This window comes from Cicer arietinum, chromosome 7 (genome assembly GCF_000331145.2).
Source record: "Cicer arietinum cultivar CDC Frontier isolate Library 1 chromosome 7, Cicar.CDCFrontier_v2.0, whole genome shotgun sequence".
In the NCBI taxonomy this organism is placed as follows: Eukaryota; Viridiplantae; Streptophyta; class Magnoliopsida; order Fabales; family Fabaceae; genus Cicer; species Cicer arietinum.
This window is the reverse complement of record NC_021166.2, coordinates 11,447,822-11,474,164: the sequence shown is the minus strand read 5'-3', so window position 1 is coordinate 11,474,164 and position 26,343 is coordinate 11,447,822. Positions and strand designations below refer to the sequence as shown.

The window sequence follows — 26,343 nt, the reverse complement described above, 5'->3', positions numbered from 1 at the left end:
TTGATTTGCGGCATAAAAATCTTTCACAATTAATACCAATTAAACCGTCAATGTTAAATCTTGTTCCGTCAAAAAGCAATTGTTTGATCAACTTGTTGACGATTCACACGTCATTCCAAAAAAATAAAATCACAGTAGGAAACTTCTGTGCGCCCGCCACGTCAACAAGCACGAAAGCAATCCACGGTTAAAATAAGACGAAGCACGTTCCAAGAAAAACACACGCGAAGCATGGTATCAAAACCTCTCTTTATCCGCGACAAGATAAATGGATAGTGTTGTGTTTTGTTTCTCTTTCTCTCTTTCTCTCCCATCTACAAAACCCAAGGGAGACCAAACCAAACACAAATAATAAAAACACCAAAAAAAACAAAAAAATAAAAAATAAAAAAAACCTATTCCGTGGTTCCTAACCTTAAAACCTCCCAATTTCATGTCTCGGATCCTCTGATTCGGATCTTCAAAACCCGAAATTACCCCTCCCGTTCGATCTGGTTCACAACACCATGACCCGACGTTGCTCCCATTGTAGCCACAATGGGCACAACTCACGAACATGTCCGAACCGCGGTGTTAAGCTATTCGGAGTCCGATTAACCGACGGGTCGATCCGGAAAAGTGCTAGTATGGGTAATCTTAGTCACTATACCGGTTCCGGGTCTGGACCGCTTCATACCGGGTTAAATAACCCGGGTTCACCCGGTGAAAACCCTGATCACGCTGCTGCGGCTGACGGTTACGCTTCTGAGGATTTTGTTGCTGGTTCATCTTCTACTTCACGTGAAAGAAAAAAGGGTTTGTTTCTTAAAAGCTTCGTTTTTTTTTTGCATGCGTACTTTTGGAGTTTGATTCTCAAGTATTTAGTTATTTTAATTTTTAGTATTTAATTTAGTTCTGTTTTGAGCTTTTTCTTTTTCAATTAGATGAACTTATGTATATAGGATTAATTATGTGATTTTAGTTTGGATTTGTACAATTTACGATTGTGACAAAAAAAATTTATTTTTTGTTAAATTTTTGGTTGGTATCACTGTGGGAATAACTAAACAAGAAAGGTACGGATTAACTTTATTAGTGATTGTCTTTTTTTAGTGAGTGAATTATTGGAATGTTTGTACTACTACATATGCTTGTTGCATAAATTTTGAATCTGAAATATATTGAATGTTGGCCTAAGAAATGGATAGATATGTATTTATTACATAAGTTTGAATGTTCATGTGCTTCAAAATCATGTTTAGTTTCTATTGGGTTATTGTTTGTTTACTTTAGAAGTTTACCCTAATTATGGGGGGCATGCTGTCCATTTGTATGCATGTATTTCATTGTTTCAGCTATTTAAACTACGCTTTGTATTTTACAAAAAAAAAAAAAAAGCTTTGTTGACAAAAGACTATGATAGATTAAATGTCAGACTGTGGCAGTTGTTTCACAAAACCATGCCTAGCTAGTTTTCACCTATGAAGCACGACCACTTCTGCGACTAAGCATGTCTCTATGTTTGACATGCGTCGGTTTTCGACACGTGATCGACATCTCAGACTGGTGTCCCAAAAATAAAACTTTTTTTCTTTGCTTGACACTTTCGACACTCTTTGAACACATGTGAACATTTACAAGGTTAAAGATGTGTCAAAGCAATGATGATCAATAAATGGAGTTAAAGACATTAAATTGAGTTACATTATTTTTAGCTTTTGGGTAGTAGATGCACAAATGACTGAAGCTGAAATACTATGCTAATTCCTATCTTGTTTGAGAATGTTTTTGTAATTAAACAAATTTCTCTATTTAAATTTTGAGATATATTTTGATTCTCAATTTAGATCTTTTATAAATAATGTTTATATTTTATTTAATTAATATATACAATGTCCTATGTTTTCTGTGTTATCAATATCGATGTATCGTGTCTGTGTCAGAGTCTACTTCACAGGTTTTCATTCCTAATGATGTGCAAGCATTAGCAGAATACACACTTTTTTTTTTGTGATTTCTTAAGTTTTTTCACATTACAAACAGTTCTGAGTAGGCACAAAGTTCTTAAATGATAACATGTCAAGCTTATTTCCTCCCCTAATGCTTTGCGCAAGCTTTGACGGCTGACCCAACCCAAGAGTGAGTAGGGCCTAGAACATACTTTGAGATAGACCTTTAACCTTTTTGCTTTATGTGAGAGCTGTGGGTTTGGGTTTTTATTTTTACTTGCATTTAAGGCTTTATCATTTTCAAAAAATATTAATCACTAATACTACATGAGCTTTTTTGGAGGCCAAAATCCTTTGCCCCATCAAACTATGTTTTGGGCCGACACTGTTTAGTTTTATATGCATTTTTGTGTTTTTTTTTCAATGTTCACATTACTGTTGGCTTCAATGAGGACTAGGGAAAAATTCTTGTGTTTTATTCTTTGTAACACTGACACCTCTGATCGAAGGTGTGTCCTGGTGTTCGACGCCGATACTTTAATTACATTCAATTAATTCATTTTTTCAAATTATGACTGTGTTGACGTGTCAACATCGTGCCCGTGTCAATATCTGTGCTTCATAAGTTGTATTTGTCAAGGTTTAATATATAATTTCTTACATGCAGGCATTCCGTGGACTGAGGAGGAACATAGAATGTTTTTACTCGGATTGCAGAAGCTGGGCAAAGGTGATTGGCGTGGAATTGCTAGGAACTATGTTATATCAAGGACACCGACTCAAGTGGCCAGTCATGCTCAGAAATATTTCATTAGGCAAAGCAACATATCTAGACGAAAAAGACGCTCCAGCTTGTTTGATATTGTTGCAGATGAAGTTTGTCCCCTTTTATTGCAAATACTATACATGAAATATGCGTTTCCTTTACATTATGTTCCATATAATTGAATTGATCCCACATAACCTGTTCATTACCATTTGATAAGATTATAAGTATTATGTAACTTCCTTTTCCCTTTTCCTTTGGAACCTTCTCATTTTTTGGATTTCTTGTATTTTCATATTGATTTTGCAGTCAGCGGACGCCTCAATGGTACCACAAGACTTCTTATCAGCTAATCAGCCACAGACTGAAACAGAAGGCAACAACCCTTTGCCCGCCCCTCCCCCGCTTGACGAAGAATGTGAGTCCATGGATTCCACAAACTCAAACGATGGAGATTCTGCCCCATTAAAGCCTGATAGCAGCAGCACACAAGCATCGTCTTTCCCAGTAGTATATCCGGCATACTATTCTCCATTCTTCCCTTTTCCTCTTCCCTATTGGTCTGGATACAGTCCGGAGCCGGCTCTTAAGAACGAGACGCATGAAATCTTGAAGCCAACCGCAGTACACTCCAAGAGCCCTATCAATGTTGATGAACTGGTTGGCATGTCAAAACTGAGTTTAGGAGAAACTATAGGCGACGCCGGCCCCTCGACTCTATCTCGTAAACTACTCGAAGAAGGACCTTCACGACAGTCGGCTTTTCAAGCAACTCCAGCATGTGGGAGTTCAGATGTGAATGGAAATGCCATCCATGCAGTTTGAGTGTGCCTTGTGTTCCATGGAGCATTAATTATTATCATATGGTCTTGTTTAATTCATCATATATCTGGTATTGGGATAACCTTAATAATTTTTTATTTTCCATTTTCACAATGGTTAACCTAGTTTGTTTCTTTGCTTGTAGGCAGCAGTAGCATCTAGGAATTACTTTGGGTCCAAATTAAAACATAATGTTTGGTTAATAGTTTTTATTTGTCAGGGTTATGTAAAGTTGATTGTGCAGTTTGACAATCTACCTAGTTGTGATTCCTATTTAAGTATTGGATAAAAAGGTTATGTATTCAAGTGTTTTAACACCTGAACTTCACCTTGCTAAAATTTTGTCATGTAGTTCAAGCAGTTGACTTTTTGTTGTTGTTGAAAGTGGTGTTTTACTTTGGTCATGAATTCTCTTCGAGTCTCTGACATTAAATATAAGTAAAAAAGTACATAGATTATTAGGTTTACATATACTTTTTTTCCTTCTTTATATTTAAGTCTGGATTCGGTACGCGTTTTTATTAAATAAGCTATTTCTCATGTTCAACTTAGTGTGTAAAGTGATTTGAATGTAAAATAATGTGTTTGGATACACATTTACACAAATAAATATTGAATAATGAATTCAAGTGTAAAAATTATGTATATAGTCAAAAAGTTATAAATTTTAACTTAAAATTAGAATTAAGTGTAACGGCAAAGTTAATTATACTCAAAAATATCTGCCGTGTCAAAATTAAAACCTCTAGAATCAGTTTTAAGACATCCAAAATTAAAATCAAACATACACCTATGCTTATAGTTTGTAGAGCTTGTGTTCAGTATAGTCTCAAAGTAGGTTCAATCTTGGAAGTCCAATCTAAGATTGATTTTGGGTTCCATAGCATACATCTGGATGAAGTTTTGAGGCCCATACTTAGAAGAGGATTCAAATCCAATACTCTTATAAGTACTATCTTTCAAGTTTCAACGTGAGAAAAATTTATTTCATACCCCCTCAAATTCTACTCATACCTACAAATTTTTTGTAAAATTTAAAGACTTAAATACACTTTTAGATAATTTATTTTGCTAAAATTGAACTTTTAATTCTCTCATTTAAAAAATTTGGTATTTGCACCCCCACCCTATATTTGAGATATTACATTATTCATGTCATTAGCCTTTTTACTCTAAAAAAACCTTATTTATTATTATTATTATTATTTGACAAACCCTTATTTATTATTTTAAAAAATAGGTTTAAATATGACTAAATTAAAAGACAAAGTCACAAACAAATTGATCGCCTTAATTTTGTTAAGTTTGACAAATTTAAAAGATGAAGATTCCAACATAAGAGTCTTACGGTTCAATAATCTGCTCAACAATCTCAAAACATGTATTTTATTTGGTTTATGAATTTAAATTTAGTTCTTTGATGGTTTCTCGAACAAGAACAAATTTGTTTCTTTGATCTTTTTGATTAATTTGTTTCTAATCATATCGTTTAATTTAAAGTCGGATTTAAACTTTGTTAATCTGAACTTATTTTAATAAATACATTCTTAAAATAATAAATAAGGTTAATGACATAGATAATATAACAAACAATTGAGCATAGCCACATCATTGATGAATATGATACATCAGCAAAAATAATTTTAAAATTGGATAGGGTGGAAATTTCGGAAAATTATAAAAGAAAGAGACCAAAAACTCGATTTTTAAAGGTAATGACAACAACTTCAATTTTTATAAAATAGGTGATTAAAATTACATTTAAGTCAAATTTAAATTTGCCTGCCACTTTTAAAAAACAATATTTTCATTAATTTTTCCAATAACTCTCCCACCACAGGATTATGGGTAAGCACACTAATTGGTGAAATGAAAATAAAAACGTTCGGACAAACTCAAAATTGAGATTATGCAAATTTCAAAATTTGAGTTTGGTGGAACATCTTTACATACCGAAAAAATTGGAAATTCAGTCTTTTTGTTTATTGTAGAAAAAAGTCTATTCATTTATTTTGTAAAAATATTTTGTTTTTTTAACTTTTAAAATATATATTCATTTTATTTTAATGAGAAACTTTTAATGTGAAATATTATCATAAGAAAAGATGAAATGACAGTTAATGGAGATTTAAAAAAATATATATAATTTTTTAATATTTTTATTGTGTCTATAGATGTAAACAATTGTTATTATTTAAAAAATTTATTGCCTTCTTAATAACAAGTAAAATTAACATAAATATTAAAAAATCAAAATAAAAAATATTTTTGCAAAATAAATAAATCATAAATTTTATAGAAAATTCAAACAATATTTGATTTTTTTATTTTTTAAATTTGGGGAAAGGTTATTATTGTAAAATAATGGTGACACAAAAAATCTTTTTGCAATAACCTTAAGTGAAATTTGAATTATATATCTTAAAGTTATAAGTTAAACTCTTACTATTAAACTTACTTTTCATGAAAAAATTAATCTTTATTTTTATTTTCATTGAAACAACAACATATGTAGTGAAATTATATGTGGATTTGAGAGATGCATTCACAACTAATCACTAAAATTATTTTAAATGGGCACCTATACCATTATTTGATTATGCATAATGTTTTAATATCATCTGATAATTTATTTTTGTGTATTTTTTTTAGATATTTGATGTGTGAGAAACTGTATTGCATTAAGATAGAGAGGTTGAGATACAAAATGGAAAAATTGTTTAGCTATTTTTTTTGTTGCTAAAAAACGGAATAATTGTTATTATTATATACCAGATACAAAAAAAAAGTCAAAATTAATAATAGATTTGGTTTGGATTTGTGGAAAATATAAGGCAAACAACATTTCAACAATAATTAGTACTTACAAATTACAAATGTGATTGTTGTTTCAAATTTAGAACAAGATCGTTGAAGGATGGTGGTCAAAGGGGAATAGTTAAAGTAATTTGTGGATTGCACACATTAACGTTTTATGACATTACAAAGTACAATGTTGTACTGCGATAAGTTATAGTACTAATGCAAATATTTGTCTGTCTATCTAGGGCCAACTATAACCATATGTGACCATAATATTTGTACAAGGCTCCCAATTAGGGAGGGTCCTATTTTTTTTTATAGTATATCTGAATTTTGAAAAATTGCATTTATATCTTAAATTTTATATACTTACAACTCAAAAATTTTATAGTTGCATCTTATGTCAAAAATAAATATTTTTTTAAATAGAGACTATCTTTTATGAGGCTAAACCCAATTTCTCTCAATCACCATCTCATCAACACATCCATGTGAGTATGTGACATTTGCTACCAAACGCCACAACCAAAGCCCAAAGGTTATAATGATGTGCATGTTTTGTGATTTACTTATTTAGGAACTCAATTTATTTGAAATTGTTGATTTACTGATTTTAAAAACTCGTTATCTATTAGTATTTAGTATGATGTTAGAGTTTTAGATTTTAAGAACCCATTACTGATTCTGTGATTTACGATAGTACTATTTGATCCAAGAAATTGGAATACTCTTTATTCTAAAATGATTGATTTTTTAGTTGCAAAAGATCTTAAAAGATATTTTTCTAATGTAAAGAGTCATAAAGATAATTGGAATAAACGCTTTACGGCTAATTGGTATACCGGAGTTTTATCAAATAGAGAGAAGTGCGATAGAGATTAACTTGTTTATTCAAAAGAGCTTGATAGAGTATTTTGTTTTTGTTGTAAAGTTTTTTAAAAAGGGGTCGATAAAGGTCAATTAACAAATGAGGGTTTTAGTGATTGGTCACATATTGGTGAAAGACGTAGAAAGCATGAGATAAGCATGTATCATGTTAAAAATATCACCATTTTGGTATGAGTTGTGTCAAAGGTTAAAAAAGGGTCAAACTATTGATAAAACAGATCAAATACTAATTGTGAAAGTAAAGGAACATTTGAAAATGTTTTAAAAATAATTATTTCAATAGTGAAATTCCTTACTAAACATAGTTAGACCTTACTGAATTTGACCCAACTTTCCAATATCATGTTACACATATGACAGATGATAAGTTTTACTCTCATTATCTTGGATATACCATACAAAATTAGTTAATACTTTTGCTTGATTTCGCAACTAAAAATGAATTTGTTAGAAAAATAAAACAAACAAAGTATTTCTCAATGATACTTGATTGTACTCCTGATGTTAGTCACCAAGAACAAATGTCTTTGAGAATAAGATAAGTTGATGTTTCTTCAAAATCTGTTATTATTGAGGAATCTTTTTTAGAAAAACTTAGATTGTTTTTCTAATATAATTATTACATATAAAATTTTGTTAATTATTCTTGTGACAATTGATTTTGCACAAATAGGTTTTTCAAAATTGAAATTGTTGAATTCTTACCTGCGGCCTACCGTGTTACAAGAAAGACTTAACGAATTAGTCTTGATTGCAATTGAGAATACAATATGAAGACTTGATTGATGAATTTGGTTCAAAAAATGTTAGAAGGGTGACTCTTTTTAAATAGTAAGAAAGTTAATATTAGCTTGATGATGTTATTTACAATTTACTTATTTTAATGAATTTAAATAAAATAGTTTGAACTTTTTGTATTTCATTAAAAAAAAATATAATATTTTAAAATAACTTATAATTTTTAAAATTATATTTTTTTTATTAAGAGTTCAATTTTTTAGATTCATACATAACCTTTAAAACCGTTAAATGTATTATTACCATTGCGTTGCTATTATCGGTGAATAAAACCTACCTAATATAGCAAGTGTGCCCTTGTAGTAGAGTTGGACAAACGATCGGCTTCAGACGGATTCGGGTTTAAATATCCAATCCAGCTCAAACCGCGATTGGCAAACTGAGGCCCAATTTCGACTGTTTTTAAATCGGGTTTGTTGGTATTCGGGTTATGGGTTTAATCGATTTTGCGGGTCGGGTGAATCAGTTTCAATTTGTATGGACTTTGAAAAATTTGTGGTCCAATTAACAACAAATTTATCTATAAAGATTTTTCATAAAACAGTGGTTTACATTTTTATTTGTATGGATCATAAGACAATTTAACTTAAGCCCCATTTTTTAAAACAATAGTTTACATCAAATATCCTTCAAAATAAAAATTGACTTATAAACATAAATGATCAATAGAACATATTAACAGGGCCATCAATTAAGAACATATTAGGACCTTCATCTTTGGTAACAAACCTAAATAATATATAACAAATTCATGTTATTCAGGATTTCATCCAAATCAAAAGTTTGCCAACATCACCCAAAATGAGTCAAACTTTATAATTACAGTCATATAGAAAAGTAATTATATATTACAGTCATCCAGAAGTATTTAAATAAATATATATTTCAATCCAAATCTATTAATAAACATAGTAAAACAATATTTTGGAGCTTGATGACCAGTTTGCATATGGTTCATGCTGCAGTAGTTGTACCTATAACAAAAATGAAATTAATTTCATAAGAATATCGAGAATATAACCTAATGATAAAATAAATTAGAATACATCAACATAAATATATAAAGTTTAAACTATAACATTGAAATTCAACTCCTCTAATGTGAGATAACCACTTCGAGGTTGAAAATGAACCACTGCTAAGTCTCTTGCCACTAATTTATTGAAAAAATAAAAGCTTGAGTAGAACATATTCTTAGCCAATTAAGTTCTCCTTATATCAGTTTAAATACTAAATACAATCTAACTAGTTGATAACCAATTAAGTTCTCGTTCTATCTTTAAATATAACATAACCAATTTATAACCAATTAAGTTCTCATTTTATAAATTTAAATACAACATAATCAGTTCATATTATAATCTAAACTACTAAGTAGGGCTGGACAATAATACTAATTTCAATAAGTTATAAATAATATCAAATTCATATTAAGTATTAAGTTAATAATAAAAGTTTCAATTACAATTTCAACTAAAATTTAATGATACATAAAAAAAAAAAAAAATCAAGGTAGTAACTTACTCTTTCACATGTGGAAACATGAGTAAATTTGTGTGGTTTCCAATAGTGATGTTCATTTAACAGCTGGTGACAATCAAACACAAAATTAGTACCAAATAATTCAGACATTTCACTAAATATAATCAGTTGATAGCTAATTAAGTTCTCTTTATATCAGTTTAAATACTAAATACAACCTAGCAAGTTAATAATCAATTAAATTATCATTTTATCTACCAATAGAGCATAACTACTTCATAACCAATTAAGTTCTCATTCTATCAATTTAAATACAACATAATCAGTTCACATCATAATATAAACTACTAAGTATGGCAAAACAATAATGCTAATTACTAAGTTAACAATAATACAAATTTCAATAAGTTAAAAATAATATCAAATTCATACTAAGTATTCAGTTAATAATAAAAGTTTCAATTACAAACTTAACTAAAATTTAATGATACATACAAAAATATCAAGTCAGTAACTTACCATTTCACATGTCGAAACATGAGTAAATTTGTGTGGCTCCCAATAGTGATGTTCATTTAAAAGCCGGTGACAATCAAACACAAAATTAGTACCAAATAATTCAGAAATTTCAGTAAATATCACTCAATAAGTCCAACATACAGAAACCCACCAATTATCAAGCATCAACCACACATACAAAAATTTCTGGCAGCAAGCAACCAACCCAACAAACGTCAACAAATCATGCTCAAAATAATGCCACAAGCACAATTTTCAGCCAAAACATCATCCTCAAAATACAGGCATGTGTTGTGCAAGTATAAGTCATATATGACTTCAAAAAACTCAAAAAGTCTGAAATCTGAAACCTAGATGTAATTAAATAAAACTGAATTAGCATAATTGTTAGGTTCATTATTAAAGCTCACTTACATACTTTATAAATAAAACATAAGTATACCTTTTCTTACTTAAAAAACTCAGACCCAGGGCCAGGAGCAGTTGCTCCGTTAATAATAGACCATTGCCTTCCACTACTAGTTATTGAGCCTTGTTGAAGTTCTACAATGAATAAACAATTTAAATTAAAAGTTAATCTACAATAACAAGAAATAGTCTAATTAAAGAAGTACATATACATATTACACAACTTGTCACAACATTCTCTGATATCTCAAAATCTTCTGTCAAAATAAGGTATTTAAAGTATGAGAAAGAGGGCTTCAACCAGTTCTGAGTGCAGATAAAAGCATCTGTCATTTTTGGGCTCAAAGAGCTCCTATAAGTGTCCAAAACCCTTTCACCTATGCTGAATGCACTCTCTGAAGCCACAGTTGACACTGGTGTGGCCAAAATTTCTCTTACCATTGTTGCCAAAATAGGGTAACAAACAGTGTTTTGCTTCCACCAAATCAAAATGTCAAACTTATCACCATCTACTGAACAAGCGTCCCTTAAGTACCTCTCAAGTTCGTTTTGTTTATCTACACAATTATCTTTAAATTTATCTTCCACAAGAAAATCATGAAATTCAACAATATACTCTTATAATATGATATCTTTATTATTCTAGCCACAAAAAACACAGAAATAAATTTCTGCTAAGACAAACAAAATTGAAAATAAAAATATATTGAAGAGATTCACACGAATGAAGGATTGACAACCTTAAACATAGACCAGACCCCAAGCAAATCACATTAAATAAACCACACCAAATTATGCATAAAAACCTAACATTAACTAAAATATTTTTAAATATATACACTTATGAATGCAAAATAAAACCTTCAAGACAAACCCCAAGTTAAACAAACTGAACCCAACTTAACAAAAACACAAAGAAATCATAAAAGACCCAAAAAAATAAAACTTCCAAAAACCCTAAAAGACCAATTATATAATTCACAAATCAAACCAGAACATAAACAAAACTTTAACATATTCAAAATGTCAGAAATCATAAAACTGAAAACAAATTTAAAAACCCTACACCCATTATACAATCAACCCTAACCTTTTTGTTCTTGCTTACAGTGATGAGTGATGACGACCTTCCAACACAGGAAAAATGGCACGCTCAATAGATTCAATATTTTAACATAGATGAAAAAATGAAGTTATTTATTCAAACCCAGGTCGTAAGAGAAATAAAAAATCTAACAAAAAAATTAGTGTGCTTTGAATATGTAAAATCACGTGTTAAAAACCCTAACTAAGATCGTTAAAAACAAAAAAGAAGGAACTCAAATGATGTTGCATGTACCTATGTGCCTTTGTGAAGGATTGTGTTGCATGTACCCTCTCCATTTACACTTGAAGAGAAGAAAAAAGAAAAAAGAAAAAAGAAGGAGGGTATTAGTGTCGTAGAACCGGTGGTGGCGACGACTTCGAACATAATCGATGGAGTTGGTGGAGGTGCGAGTGTATGAGTTGAGAGTGAGAGTGATGAAATGAGAATAGGGTTCCAGATTTTTAGTGAGAGCAATGAGTTTATTCTGGATTTGGACCTCTTCTTTTTTTTTTTTTTTTTTGACTTGGGAAAGCCTTTGAGATTTTTGGACAGCCTAGTATTTTAAAATATAATATTATTAATTTGAAACGGGCAGGTCCGGGTATCCGTGGTTCAAAAATTCTTACCCGAACCCGTCCATTATAAACCACATAAACCCGTTTTCGTTGACCCACGTACCCGCTCTTGCCCACCCGTTACAGAAACTGGGCCGCAGACGGTTTAGTTTGTTTTGGGCCGCGGTATTTTGTCCAGCCCTACCTTGTAGCATACTCTAAGTGTCAAATTCTTACAATATTGAAACCATAACACTCGCAGCCACTCCAACTTATAATGGACACAACTGTTGTTTGTTGTCTATGTAACAACTTCCCTGAAATCCATTCCCAATAACTATTTGTACATGGCATGTCAACATTTATATATGCTGGCAAAGTGATAGATATGTGCAACAAACAAGTCATGTGATGTAATAGTCATTTTGTGGTACCTTCCAACAAAAAGGATGTCATATTGGCATCAACCATTTTAAAGCTGTTCTAACTAAATGGATTTAAGCTATATAGCTCCGCCTAGACCTTTACTAGTGGAGGTAAAGACTTAGCAAATTTCTAGAGAAAAAAATGCGAATAACAAAAATAATAAATAAGAAAATTCAATCTATAATTATTTAAATTGACTTGAGTAAAAAAAATACTATTTCTTAATAAGAATAAATGAAATGTCCTCTTATTGTAAAATTTTACATATACAATTAATAATAATTTGCCACAACAACAATTAATGAAATAATTATTTTTAATTTAAAAATTATATAATATAATATAACAAATTAAATGATTATGACGAAGTGACAATGTAAAATTATTTCATACCATAAATGTATTACTTTTTTATCTGTGTGTCCAACATTAAAAAATCTTAAATTTTAAAACAAAAGTATTAATAAATATATATTTATTTTTTTATTATTGATTTGTAAAAAATATATTTTAAGATAAAAAAATATATTTTCCCTTATATAATATATACATTTAAGAGAAAAACGGTTAATTAATTTAAGAGTATTAAACTGTTAATTAATTCGATTGGTAAGAATTTAATATGTAAGATTTTAGATAGGATAATGTCCACGGTGTAAAGAGATGTTGCGTTAGCACTCGCAGACTTCTAGATTGTTAGTATTTTTTTGACCAATAGATTGCATACAGCATACCTAATGTACTTTGAATCTTTACCAAAGCATAGCTATATTATAGTTAATCTTTACTTTTAATGTACTTAATTGACGTAAGAAAAGTATTAGTACTACAATTAAGATCTAAGAAGAAAAAAGAAGCAGCACGATCCGTTGGGTATTTTGTAATGTGAAAACAAAAGTACAAAAATAGACACTGAAAGGCGTATCTATCCACTTTATTTATCGATATCTGAATCATTGTATTATTTATAGTTTTCTATATATATAGTGAAGAGAATAGTACAATAGACGCTAATTGCTGGCTTGATTACATTTGGTTGTTGTTGCAGAGAATAAGCAAATCTCGTAGTTCTCATTCTTCTTCTTCTTTTTCTTTCTTTTTAATTATTCCATACAGAATAGTATTGTGTTAGGGTTTGCAAAAATGGAAGGTGAAGATCACTTGGCTTTCGAAAGGAACAAAGCTCAATTCGATGTCGACGCGATGAAGATCGTTTGGGCTGGTTCTTCTCACGCTTTTGAAGTCACTGATAGAATGTCTCGCCTTGTTGCCAGCGATCCGGTCAATTTCCTCTTTACCTCTTCAATTTTGTTTCTGCGTATATTTGAACCAATAACACTCGTCTATTGCTTTTGGTTTGTTGTAATATATGTCATTTTTAGAGATCCAATAGCGTTGATTCATTTTATATTTTTTTAATATATAAAATCATCGGGATGATATTTATTTATTTATTTTATTTTCATTTGATCGGACCATTTTGTGAACAGAAAATCATTTGTCTTTTGTGAATTGTGAAGAGGTTGTGTGAAATTTGTATTGCTCTGTGGATGTGAAATGGATTGTTGTAGCTATGCTTGATCAGAATTTGGTGTGTTAATTAATGTTTAGCATATCACTTGCCTTTGATCCTAGCTTCATGTACTTGCTCTTTTATGGGAGTTTCGTGATAAGTGGTGATTTTTGAATTTTGTAAGTGTCTGAAATGTTTGATTGTGTCATGTGTTGTAGGCATTTAGAAAGGATAATAGACCCATGCTTGGTAGGAAGGAGTTATTTAAGAGCACTTTGAAGAAAGCAGCTTATGCATGGAAAAGGATTATTGAGCTTCGTCTTACTGGTTTTTTTTTCTATTCTTTCTCTAGTTTTCATTTGGTATCTTGTTAATTTCCTCAACGGGAAGTTGCCTAATGCTGTTTTTTTGTTAATATTTATCATACAGAGGAGGAAGCTGGCAAGCTAAGATCCTTTGTGGACGAACCAGCTTTTACTGATCTTCATTGGGTACAACTCGATTTCTTGTCCTGGTGGCATTCTTATCTTTAATATCTTATCTGTAAAGAGATATTATGTGGATGGAAATTCTCAATCTAGCCCGTAAATTATTTTACAGGGAATGTTTATTCCTGCTATCAAAGGACAAGGAACCGAGGAACAGCAGCAAAAGTGGCTTCCTTTGGCACATAAGATGCAAATAATTGGTTGCTATGCCCAAACTGAACTTGGCCATGGATCTAATGTTCAAGGGTTAGAAACAACAGCAACATTTGACCCCAAAACAGACGAATTTGTTATTCATAGCCCCACATTGACTTCAAGCAAAGTGAGTAAAATGGGAGATGGCTTATGAGAGCCTTTACTTGTCTTTTACGATGCATTTTCATGATGTGATGATCTAGAATCTTAAGATGTTGATGTTTCAATTGTAGCAATCAGGGAAAAGCAGCTTGCACCCCCCTTTTTGTTGCTATTTAGTGTGTATACTTGTTTTAAAGAGTATTAGGCGAGATTCATATTTTTATATATAATTATTGGAATTATTGTCACTCTTCTGATGCTGATTTAAACAGTGGTGGCCTGGTGGGTTGGGTAAAGTGTCAACACACGCTGTTGTTTATGCCCGACTAATTACTGATGGTAAAGATCACGGAGTGCATGGTAATTACATACCTTAATCATCCAAATTTCTGTTGTTAGATTCAGACTTCAATTGATTAACAATCTGCCCAATTGGAATATTGGAAGGCTTCATTGTCCAGCTGCGGAGCCTGGATGATCACTTACCTCTTCCTGGTATAACTATTGGCGATATTGGAATGAAATTTGGAAATGGAGCATATAACACTATGGACAATGGGGTTCTGAGGTTTGAACATGTACGAATTCCAAGGAATCAAATGTTAATGAGGTTAGTTTATCACTTTATCTTACCCATAATATATACCTCTCTAGTCTCTTCCTTCAACTGAGGCAAATTCATGCATGATCTGCAGTAAATGTCTATTTCCTTTCATTCATAAAAAGTAATAACAATAACATTGGGGTTTAAATAGTGGATTGGTAAAGGTAATATCTCATTTAGATAAGTTATGGGTTGAAAGGATGGATCCATCACAAGGATATGATAAACTGACTTTATTTTCATGCATTTTAAATTGCCACTGTGCTTATCCGTCTATGTCCATTATATACTGAGTATGACTTTTTTTCTTTAACACTATCAGGGTTTCACAAATTACAAGGGAAGGAAAATATGTACAATCCAATGTCCCGAGACAATTAGTTTACGGTACTATGGTATATGTGAGACAGACAATTGTATCTGATGCGTCAACTGCTTTGTCGAGAGCTGTTTGCATTGCTACAAGGTATAGTGCTGTTCGAAGACAGTTTGGGGCAAATAATGGAGGTCTTGAAACACAGGTAATTAGTACAATCCCTTTGTCAATGCACAGTATTGGTTGTTGCTGGAGCAGTCTTATTTTATTAAGAGACACTCCTTGGTTTTTCTTTTAAATAAAAAGAATTTGTGAACTGTAATACAAAGGGACTGAACCCCAAACTTACAGGATACAAATTGAAAATGGACCAGTTTGCTTAATGTGATGTTGCTACTGATTTGCTGCATGTCTGGGTTAAGCTTATGTTATTGGAAAAAATAATTTTTGCGTGGAAGAATTGCAAATATATTTTAACATAATTAAGGTGATTATTTCTATTAAAAAAAACTAAACCAAACACGAACTCATAATTAAGGTGATTATTTCTAGTATTTCTATCCAACATATGCTGTTTGTAACGCGAAGGTGGACGAGTTTCATACTATTCTTGGACATGAAACTTTATGATATTTAAAAGTCTATTTAGATATTTTAACCGGTCAAAATAACAATTGGTGTGGCTTGGTTTGCAACATTGTCAGCATAAAAGTTGAAGAGCAATGAGATGCTAGGTTGATATGTGTTTTTCCTGTCAATGATTTCCAGCTATGTCTCTTATATCTATTCTATAAGTGTGCCTCAGTCTCTGCTATCTGTTTTTTGATTCCTTTCAGGTGATAGATTATAAAACACAACAAGCTAGGCTCTTCCCATTACTAGCCTCTGCATATGCTTTCAGATTTGTTGGTGAGTGGTTGAAATGGCTTTACACGGATGTTATGAAAAGATTGCAAGCCAACGATTTTTCGACATTGCCTGAGGCTCATGCATGCACTGCGGGGTTGAAGTCCTTGACCACCTCAGCAACTGCTGTATGTGATTACTGATTCTACTGTCCATTTACCTCTTGATTTTAGTTGCTGAACATAAGGGATTATTTAGCTCCATTTTATAGAATGTAAAATATGGTTTACTTTTGTTCATTTGGGAGAACTGTATTGCTGTATATCATCTGTGTATTCCTTTTAAGATTTTGACGGGTCACCTTTCTTGATTTTCAGTGATAATTTATCATACTTTTAGTGGTTCCTCCCTTAAACTCCTCTTTACATGCTGAACTTCTTTTTTTGACTTTTTAACGGGTACATCATACTTTATCAGATTTCTGACTTTTGTTCGTCTGGTTGGGTTTTGTTATGTTGTTTGAAATATGCCGATAGATGTGTGGGGGAGTTGATGGGTGTGATCAAGCAATAGCATCATGGATAAAACTACTAAGTGAATTTGTGTGTGATTTTTTATTATGATTCTTCATGCATGTTAATTCTGTATCTCACTTATTGTCGATTCAAAGTTAAATTTTTACAGCCAGGTGCAAAGCATTTTTGGTCAATGTATTCTGGTCACTCAACTATACATCAAAGTTATCTTACAACTAATGAAATTCTTACTTTTTCCGCATTGCATTACATTAAAATCCATTAGCATTCATTCATCTCATCTCATCTATTTTATATGTTGGATTTCATGCTTTTATTGGTAGTATTCTGCTCATATTAACAGTCAAAGTGTCTCTGATGTTATCATTGTATTTTATTTATTACTCGTTTATTGTGTTCTAATACATGGTATTCACTTCATGACATATTTGAGTTGTTTGAAGTCCAAATTAAGTTAAATTTACTTCATTTCCAGGATGGAATTGAAGAATGCCGCAAACTATGTGGTGGCCATGGTTATCTTTGTAGCAGTGGTCTCCCGGAGTTATTTGCTGTCTATGTTCCTACCTGCACATATGAAGGAGACAACATTGTGCTGCTTTTACAGGTTTATATATCTTGAATATACTTGATTAAATCACATTATATGTTATTTGTTGATTGCAGTAAAACTGCCTGCTTGTTTTGGAGGGATGGGGTTTTATATGGTTGTATTCAGTGTGATCTCATCCTCATACACAATTGTTCATACTTCATATAGGTATTTTTGGAGTAAGACCTTTGTTTTTTTTTTTAATGAATTGGGTTCCAGAAAATATTTTTTGTTTATGAGTTCAGGGCTGTCAAGTCTAATATAAATAATGGAAGAAAGTTCCAAAGGCATAGAAATAAGTAAAATAATCATCATTACTTTGATAGGAACCAATTGGTATTATTGTAGAAAATGGGGAATAATTCCAAGGAAAACAAAACATGGCAGAGTTTCGAGGGTATGCCCACTTCTCAATGCCTAAAGGCCCTAATTCATTCAAGTAACAAGATTATCCCCTCTCTATTTATAGGTAAATGCCTTATTTGGCCTTACTATCTCGCAACACACCCACTAACTAATCCATTAACTAACTTCTTAAATAACAATAGTTATATTTGCCTACTCTCATGTGGATGTATCTGCACTCTTCATGCTTTTCACAAGTGTCCTTTCTAGGTTTCTGTGCTTTGTATGCCCTGGTGCAGTTGGATTTTTTGAGATTTATTGGATATTTTAAACTAAGAATGATCTACAGCTGTTTGACAACTTTCTGAAAATCCCTTGTAGGTTGCAAGGCATCTCGTGAAGATTGTTTCAAAGTTGGGTTCTGGAAAAAAGCCTGTTGGTACAGCAGCTTATATGGGACGAGTGGAACAACTGATGGAATTTCGGTCTGATGTTCAGAAAGGTAATTAGTATTTGACTGAGAATATAAAGACTGACATAATTAAAAATCCTAACTCTAAATCAGTCTGTTGATAATCCAAATCTAACGGATTGAGATAATATTACTAACCATACCTCTGTTGTTCTGGAGTTATAATTTGTTAGAATGTATTATTACTCAATCCCCTCATGTTAAGTATCATGTTGGGATTATTTGTTTATCTCATATTATTTGTCATTTTAGAACATCAATGAAGCATTAATTAATTTTTTCCATTATATACCCTTATTTATTGTATCTCAATCCACCTAACTACCCCATTGACTACTATAATAATAATGGTACTTGAGTAAATGAAGCTCATTTTATCATTGTAATTAGTACACTCAATAATTTTCTTAAGCAGTGCACACAACGTTAAACGACCCTTACTATGAGACAGAGGGGGAGTAAATATTTTGGCAGCATATCACATATATGTTAGAATTGGTACGAAGCATGTTAGGAACTAATTTGGGATTGTATATCTGTATAATTAGAATCATAAATAATAAATTAGCAATGATTAGTAACACCGTATATGGAGACCATGTGTAGACTATTCCGGCACTATTTTATCCCTAATCATATTTTATGATTTCTAAGTTAATTATAGTAAATTTGATTGCTTGCAGCGGAGGATTGGTTGAATCCTAATGCAGTGCTGGCAGCATTTGAAGCTAGGGCTGCTAGGAAGTCGGTTGCCTGTGCTAAAAATCTTAGCAAGTTTACGAATCCTGAAGAGGGTAAATGATTCGGCCCTACTATAAGTCAAAGGCTATATGCTCGTATCTCTTATGGTTGATTTGTTTTCTTGGTGTTTGGTAGGAGCATTAGCAGGGATATAAAAAAAACTCTTGATTGCATATTTCTATGTTGTAATTAACGTAGCATGATCAGATATGATCATCGTAAATGCTAATGATTTTATGATGGCAGGTTTCCAAGAACTCTCAGCTGATCTAGCTGAGGCAGCTGTTGCTCATTGCCAGTTGATCGTTGTTTCCAAGTGAGTTTCTTCACATTTGTATGGTCCCACATGATGTCTGTAGTTTATCTGTAGTGTGATGGATTGTCCTTTCAATGAAGAGACCTTTACTAAAAGGGTCACAAACAATATCCTGATCAATCGTTTGTTTAAGCTTTCTATACTTGATGCTTGGACATTCTACATTTATGCTTTTTTTTTTTCTTCAGATTTATTGAGAAGTTGCAGCAAGATATACCTGGAAAGGGAGTGAAACAGCAATTAGAAATTCTTTGTAGTATTTATGCTTTGTTTCATCTTCATAAGCATTTGGGTGATTTTCTTTCAACTGGCTGCATCACTCCCAAACAGGGTTCACTTGCCAATGACCAGCTCAGGTCCTTGTATTCACAGGTTTGTCTTAAATGATTGCAACTCGATGGCCACATCTAATGTGTAGGTTTTTACCACATTTAACTTACTGACAATATGTTTGAATAGGTTCGTCCTAATGCAATTGCACTTGTTGATTCGTTTAACTACACGGATCATTACCTCAGTTCAGTTCTTGGCCGTTATGATGGAAATGTGTATCCAAAGCTATATGAGGAGGCATGGAAGGATCCATTGAATGATTCAGTTGTGCCAGATGGCTTTGAAGAGTATGTTCGACCGATGTTAAAGCAACAACTTCGTAATGCTAGACTCTAAATAAGTTTTATAACTGGACTGCTGACCAGGGTCCAGGAGGAAGTTATGTACACTTCCAATAAAGACGGGTAATGAAGTTGTAGGGAAGGAAAAATAAAAATGTTTTATTACATACATGTAGAAATTTCAAGAACTCTTCAAGAAAGTTCGTTTCCTTGGTGTCTGGCTATTCACGAGAAGAGCATGCAATTTGGGGAAATGTCAAAGATAATTTATTTATCTAATTATTCAGTAGTAGAGGCTAATGTCTTAGGCAAAAGCCCAGGACTTTTGATTATATATAGAATTGCACTACGCAGGACTTAGTGTCCCTTAAAGAAAATGCTTAGAAATAATGTATTGCTAAATTTTACATGTGTATTCCATATCATTTGGTTTAGTGAAATGTGAAGACTGAAGAGTTATACTAATTGGAATTTGGAATAGTCACTTTTGAATTCATTGGACACTTCATTCATCTAATGCTTTTCATGGAGTGTTAGAACATGTTTGCCCCGTTTTTCTGGAAGTAGGTTTAATGTTCACTTGCTTTTTCTTCTGGAAACGTGGGTTAGTGGTGTTAAAGTGACAAGAATTGTAAGGGGTTATGTCTTCTAGATGACGGTGGATTTGCTGGAAAATACTTTGGACTTTAGAAGTTATTTGCTCATACTCAGTTCGTGCATGCCAAGGCGGTGCCGAAGTTGGGAGGGGATAGTTGGAGTGGTGGGTCATTACTGAATTGGTCTAAAGGAACAAATAGGGGATAGATGGAGTGGTGGGTCGTCACTGAATTAGTCTAAATGAACAAATAAATTTCTTGTTTGAATGATTGTGGACTGTTGGACTTGAGTTTTAAAGAGAGAGAAAACATCATCTGAATGCACTATGGGGATGAAGATGCATATGTCAAAAATAGGGTTTGATGTCCTTTTTGCTTTGATATTTCTCCGTATAAATAATCGTTACAATATTTATATCTAATAATTACAAATTAAGAGGATCAAATCAAATTCTGATTTGTCTAACTAATTTTAGAAAAACTGATAAATATAATTATACATTATTATTTATTTCCTGATTCACATCCCCCCTCAAATTGATGCGGCTGGTCAAGAAGCATCAATTTGCTAACTAGAAACTGATGGCGCGAGCGAGGAACAGCTTTGGTAAGAATGTCTGCAACTTGAAACTGAGTATTGATGTGAGGGATGGATATAATCTGATTATCATAGGCCTCACGGATAGAGTGACAATCTACTTCAATATGTTTGGTGCGCTCATGAAAAACAGGATTTGCAACAATTTGAATAGCACTTGTATTGTCGGCATAGAGAGACGTCGGCTCTGTTTGAGGGAATCCAAGTTCAGCCAAAAGACCACGAAGCCAAATTATCTCAGAACAAGCAGTAGACATAGCACGATACTCTGATTCTGTAGAGGATTTAGAGACTCTTGCTTGTTTCTTACTTTTCCATGATATCAGTGAAGAACCGAGAAACATGCACCAACCGGTGACTGATCGCCGAGTGTCGGGACACCCTGCCCAATCAGCATCACTATAGGCAATCAATTTGGAAATTGTGCCAATGGGAAAGAAGAGACCTCGTTGAGAGGTACCTAGCAAATAGCGAATTATGCGACGAACTGCTGCCAAGTGAAGGTGGCGAGGAGAGTGCATGAACTGACTTACTTGTTGAACAGCAAATGATATGTCAGGGCGAGTAATTGTCCAATAATTAAGACTACCCACAAGTTGTCGATACAATAAGGGATCCGACAATAGATCACCCTCATCGCGGTGATATTTCACATTAACCTCAAGAGGAGTATCTACCGGATTAGCTGATTGTAGGCCCGCCATAGAAATAAGGTCTGTCGCATACTTATGTTGATGAAGAAATATACCCTTTGAGGTAGAATGAACCTCAAGGCCAAGGAAATACTGCAAGTTTCCAAGATCTTTCATATGAAATGCAGTTTGCAATTGATGTTTAAGTTCTTGGATAGATGCCTGGTCAGATCCAGTAATAACCATATCATCAACATAAAGGAGGAGTAGAACAATGCCTGTAGATGTGCGATGAATAAATAAAGAGGAGTCATGTTGACTCTGAATGAAGGAGAAACCAAGTAAAGTGGAACGAAATTTCTCATACCATGCTCTAGGTGCTTGTTTCAAACCATATAAAGAGCGTTTGAGCTTGCACACACCATGAGATGAAGAAAATAGACCTTGAGGAGGAGTCGTATAAATATCTTCAGTGAGATCACCGTGAAGAAATGCATTCTTCATATCCATTTGATAAAGAGTCCACCCATTAGAAACAGCTAACAAAGAAGGAATAGATATGCTAGAGAGATGCAAACAAAGAAGCATGTGAGGAATTATACCTGTCTAGTGAATATCTATCGGGTGCGCAAGACGCTCTGCTAGAACGCCGTGGTGCAACCACAACAGGATCAGGTGGCGGATCAGGGTCGAGAAGGGGGGTTATAACCTGTTGTTTGTGTTTTCTAACATATACATTTCCTGGTTTAAAATGTTCTATAGATTGAGGCATAGTAGAAAAATTGGGAAGAATAGCAATATCATTCATGGCATGAGAAAGACACTGAAACATAAATTGATTATCAAAAAATGTTACGTTCCTAGAAATGCGAAAGCGCTGGTTAGAAACATCATAACACACAAAACCCTTATGAGAGTTACTATACCCCATAAATGCGCATTGAGCAGATTGCGCTCCAAGTTTATGTCTTTCAGATGGAGGTAGGTGAACAAAACACACACATCCAAAAGTATGTAAATCACTATAATCAGGCTGAATTTTAAAAAGACGAAAAAAAGGGGAGTCAAGATCAATAACTGTAGAAGGAAGACGATTAATCAGGAAGACAGCTGTGGAAAGAGCCTCCACCCAAAATCGAGATGGTACAGAAGCTTGAAGAAGCAAGGTGCGCGTTACATCAAGCAAATGACGATTCTTACGTTCTGCCATTCCATTTTGTTGGGGGGTATTTGGACATGATCGTTGAGACAAAATACCTTTTTGCTGAAGATACTCCTGAAACTCATGAGACATATACTCACCACCAGAGTCAGAGCGAAAAATTTTAACACTTGTTTGAAATTGAGTTTCAACATATGTTAGAAATTTCTTAAACATAGAAAACACTTCAGATTTGAACCGAAGAAAATATATCCAAGTAAAACGACTGTAATCATCAATAAATGTGACAAAATATTTATAGTGAGCATGAGAAGTTACAGGAGACAGTCCCCATACATCACTATGAATCATCTCAAAACACGTGGAAGCACGATGAGCACTAGACGGAAAAGGAAGTGTTTTACTTTTAGCCAATTTGCAAACAGAACATGGCACAGAGGCATTAGAAACAACATTTTTATTTCCCAATAAACCAGTTTTAACTAAATGAGACAACACATTAGAGTTTGGATGACCCAATTTTCTATGCCAATCCTCATAAGAATTCAAAACACTATTACAAGCAAGAGATAAATGATTGAAAATAAATTGAAGTGGAAACAATCTTCCCACTTTAGGCCCCTTCGCGATCACCTTCCCCGACACCTGCTCCTGCACAAGACAACCATCACGAGAAAAATTAACATTACAATTGTTGTCCACCAATTGTCCAACAGACAATAAATTGGAAGCAAGTCCAGGTGATACAAGCACATCCCGAAAATCAGAGTTGATATCACCAACATTAGTGATAGAAATAGTATTACCATCAGCAATTTGAATTTTCTGATTACCATGATAAGAATGTAAATTGTGCAAGAATTTAGAAGAACCCGTCATGTGATTGGATGCACCAGAATCAAGAAACCATGGATTCGAAACATTAGAAGACTTACCCTGAATTCCCAAGGCTGAAAGGGCAGAAAGTACCATTTGTTGAATCATTTCGGGCTGTAGAGCACCACCATTAGAGGCACTAGGAATGGAAGGACCAATTGCAGAGCTCTTAGTGGCATGGAATGCCTGCACAGAATGTTGTGTTGGTCGTGGAGGGCGCGTGGGACAATCAGAGATAATATGACCGTGCTTCTTGCAATAATTACAAAATTTCATATTACAACTACGAGCGACATGTCCAAACTGTTTACACGAGAAACATTGGACTTGTCGCATATCACGACCTTTACCTCGGCTTTGAGCAGCATATGCAACAGGTTCAGAAGTGACAACATCATGAGACATGGTTCCTTGAGTAAAGAGACGTTGTTCCTCTCGGAGAAGTTCACCAACACATGTATCCAAAGAAGGAACAGGATTTCTGTTCAGCAAAGCACCTCTAACAACCTCAAATTCTGGACGAAGTTTCATGAGAAATTGATCCCGCTTGCTAGTGTCGTACACAACTTGGACATCCGCGAGAGAAGTCTTGGGAACCGCAGCAAATAGAATAGCAGAGTGTTCTGTCCATAAATTCAAAAATTCAGAATAATATTCTTGAATTGACAAATTACTTTGTTTGTAGTTGGCTAACTCTAGCTCCAAATGAAAACGTTTGGCCGTATTGTCTTGGTTGTAGATACGCTTCAAATAGTTCCACATTTCTTGAGCAGTTGAAAAAGAGCGCAAATTATTGATCATATGAGGATCAATAGTATTGAGAATCCAAGAAATAATCTGAGCATCTTTGATTTCCCACGCATCTAAGGCAGTTTTCTCTATCGGTGCCTTCAAAACCCCATCAAGGTGACTCCATAATCCTTTTCCTTTAACATACATTTTGAATTGAAATTCCCAAGCAGCGTAATTCTTGCCAGTAAAACGGACACAAAAGTTGTCTCTTTCTTTTTCAGAAGTCATGCTATTGTACGTAAAAAAAATAATGATGACAGCAGTACAAAAACAGAGCAGGAGCAGGGAAACAGGGCAGCAACATTTATATCTAATAATTACAAATTAAGAGGATCAAATCAAATTCTGATTTGTCTAACTAATTTTAGAAAAACTGATAAATATAATTATACATTATTATTTATTTCCTGATTCACAGCATACTCTCTAAAAGACATGATATCAGTCATAAACAATTAATCTCCAAGTAGGGCAGTCGTGCTAGCAGGTAGCCCGACTTGTCTTGTATGTAAATCCATCTGGCTCAAAAAATTGAGTTACGTACATTAGGCACCAAGGATATGCTTTAATGTAAATAATCTCCACTTATTTCCTGATTCAAGGTTCTGTGGTGAAAAGTAAATAAGTGTGTGCAATATACAAGTTTATTTTTACCATTAGATCAATAAGTCCCACCTTAAGTCAAATGAAATGAGATATGGTTGGTTTTATTGGTCCAATAATGGAAAAAATAAAATAAAAAACCACTTTTTCATTGATCTAATAAAAAAGAAAAATTTTAACAAAACTTTGCCTATGTATTTTTTCCATCATTTTTTATGACACGTAACTGGTTTTGTTAAGCTTAACGTTATGCTATGGCGTTGTTGGGGTCTTTGCGAATAATGTATCAGTTGGTGGTTTAATCAGAGATTATACTAGTCAGTTTCTCTTCAGTTTTGGAAGTAGAGTTGAAAGCTATTCTTAATGGCATTGAACATTAAATAGAGATGGATTTTTCAAAAGTGGTGATTGAATTACACTTTCTCATTGCTGATTTGTTTAATTTAATTGGGTATGCTTGTTCTTAATCACACTTTAGAATTATTAAAGATATCAGAAAACTTATGAAGCAATGTGGTGACTTTAGCATGACGAGAGGCCAATTATAATACAGACAAGGATGTCATATTTGATTTAGATTCAAATATTTGGAGTGTTCATGTTTTCCTTTTAGATGTTAAAAGGGATATTGGTGGGGTGTTAACATGTCAGCAGCAGTTGGTAGGAAGTTTAGAGACTAATCTAGAAAACAGTCTGCATATAGTTAAAGAATATGAACCAGATGCAAATGATGTCGACTAGGATCATTGAGACACCTGCTCCGCCCATTATTAATTTTAGAGTCAAATGGGTCAGGAAACTCAATATCAATTAATTATTATAATTGAGTTGAGTAATATCAATTAATTATAATAGAAAAATGTTTTGTGTACACTCTCAATAGTGTATATATCTTGAATATCTTAAGAGAAATCAAAATAAAAG

General features: G+C 33.0%; 2 protein-coding genes and 1 long non-coding RNA gene across 3 annotated transcripts; 2 read left to right on the top strand and 1 right to left on the bottom strand.

Moving 5' to 3' along the window:
• The first annotated feature begins 277 nt into the window (after positions 1-277).
• Positions 278-3,920, top strand: LOC101491712 (transcription factor KUA1). The gene is made up of 3 exons (XM_004508882.4): positions 278-795; positions 2,596-2,804; positions 3,004-3,920. The coding sequence occupies exons 1-3, from the start codon at positions 507-509 to the stop codon at positions 3,517-3,519; spliced, it is 1,014 nt and encodes a 337-aa protein (XP_004508939.1). The 5' UTR covers positions 278-506; the 3' UTR covers positions 3,520-3,920.
• A 4,953-nt stretch (positions 3,921-8,873) lies between these two features.
• On the bottom strand, positions 8,874-10,514 carry LOC113787657 (uncharacterized). The gene is made up of 3 exons (XR_003474173.2): positions 10,006-10,514; positions 9,529-9,591; positions 8,874-8,978 (listed from the first exon to the last, which is right to left on the bottom strand). It is a non-coding gene; the product is annotated as an uncharacterized lncRNA (long non-coding RNA).
• A 2,972-nt stretch (positions 10,515-13,486) lies between these two features.
• On the top strand, positions 13,487-20,656 carry LOC101491397 (peroxisomal acyl-coenzyme A oxidase 1-like). Its single transcript, XM_004508881.4, has 14 exons — positions 13,487-13,761; positions 14,212-14,320; positions 14,423-14,484; positions 14,594-14,803; positions 15,051-15,138; positions 15,226-15,388; positions 15,705-15,903; positions 16,535-16,732; positions 17,556-17,687; positions 18,399-18,519; positions 19,173-19,283; positions 19,477-19,546; positions 19,735-19,918; positions 20,006-20,656. Exons 1-14 carry the CDS (start codon positions 13,624-13,626, stop codon positions 20,213-20,215), a joined length of 1,995 nt encoding a protein of 664 aa, XP_004508938.1. The 5' UTR covers positions 13,487-13,623; the 3' UTR covers positions 20,216-20,656.
• The last annotated feature ends 5,687 nt before the right edge of the window (positions 20,657-26,343 follow it).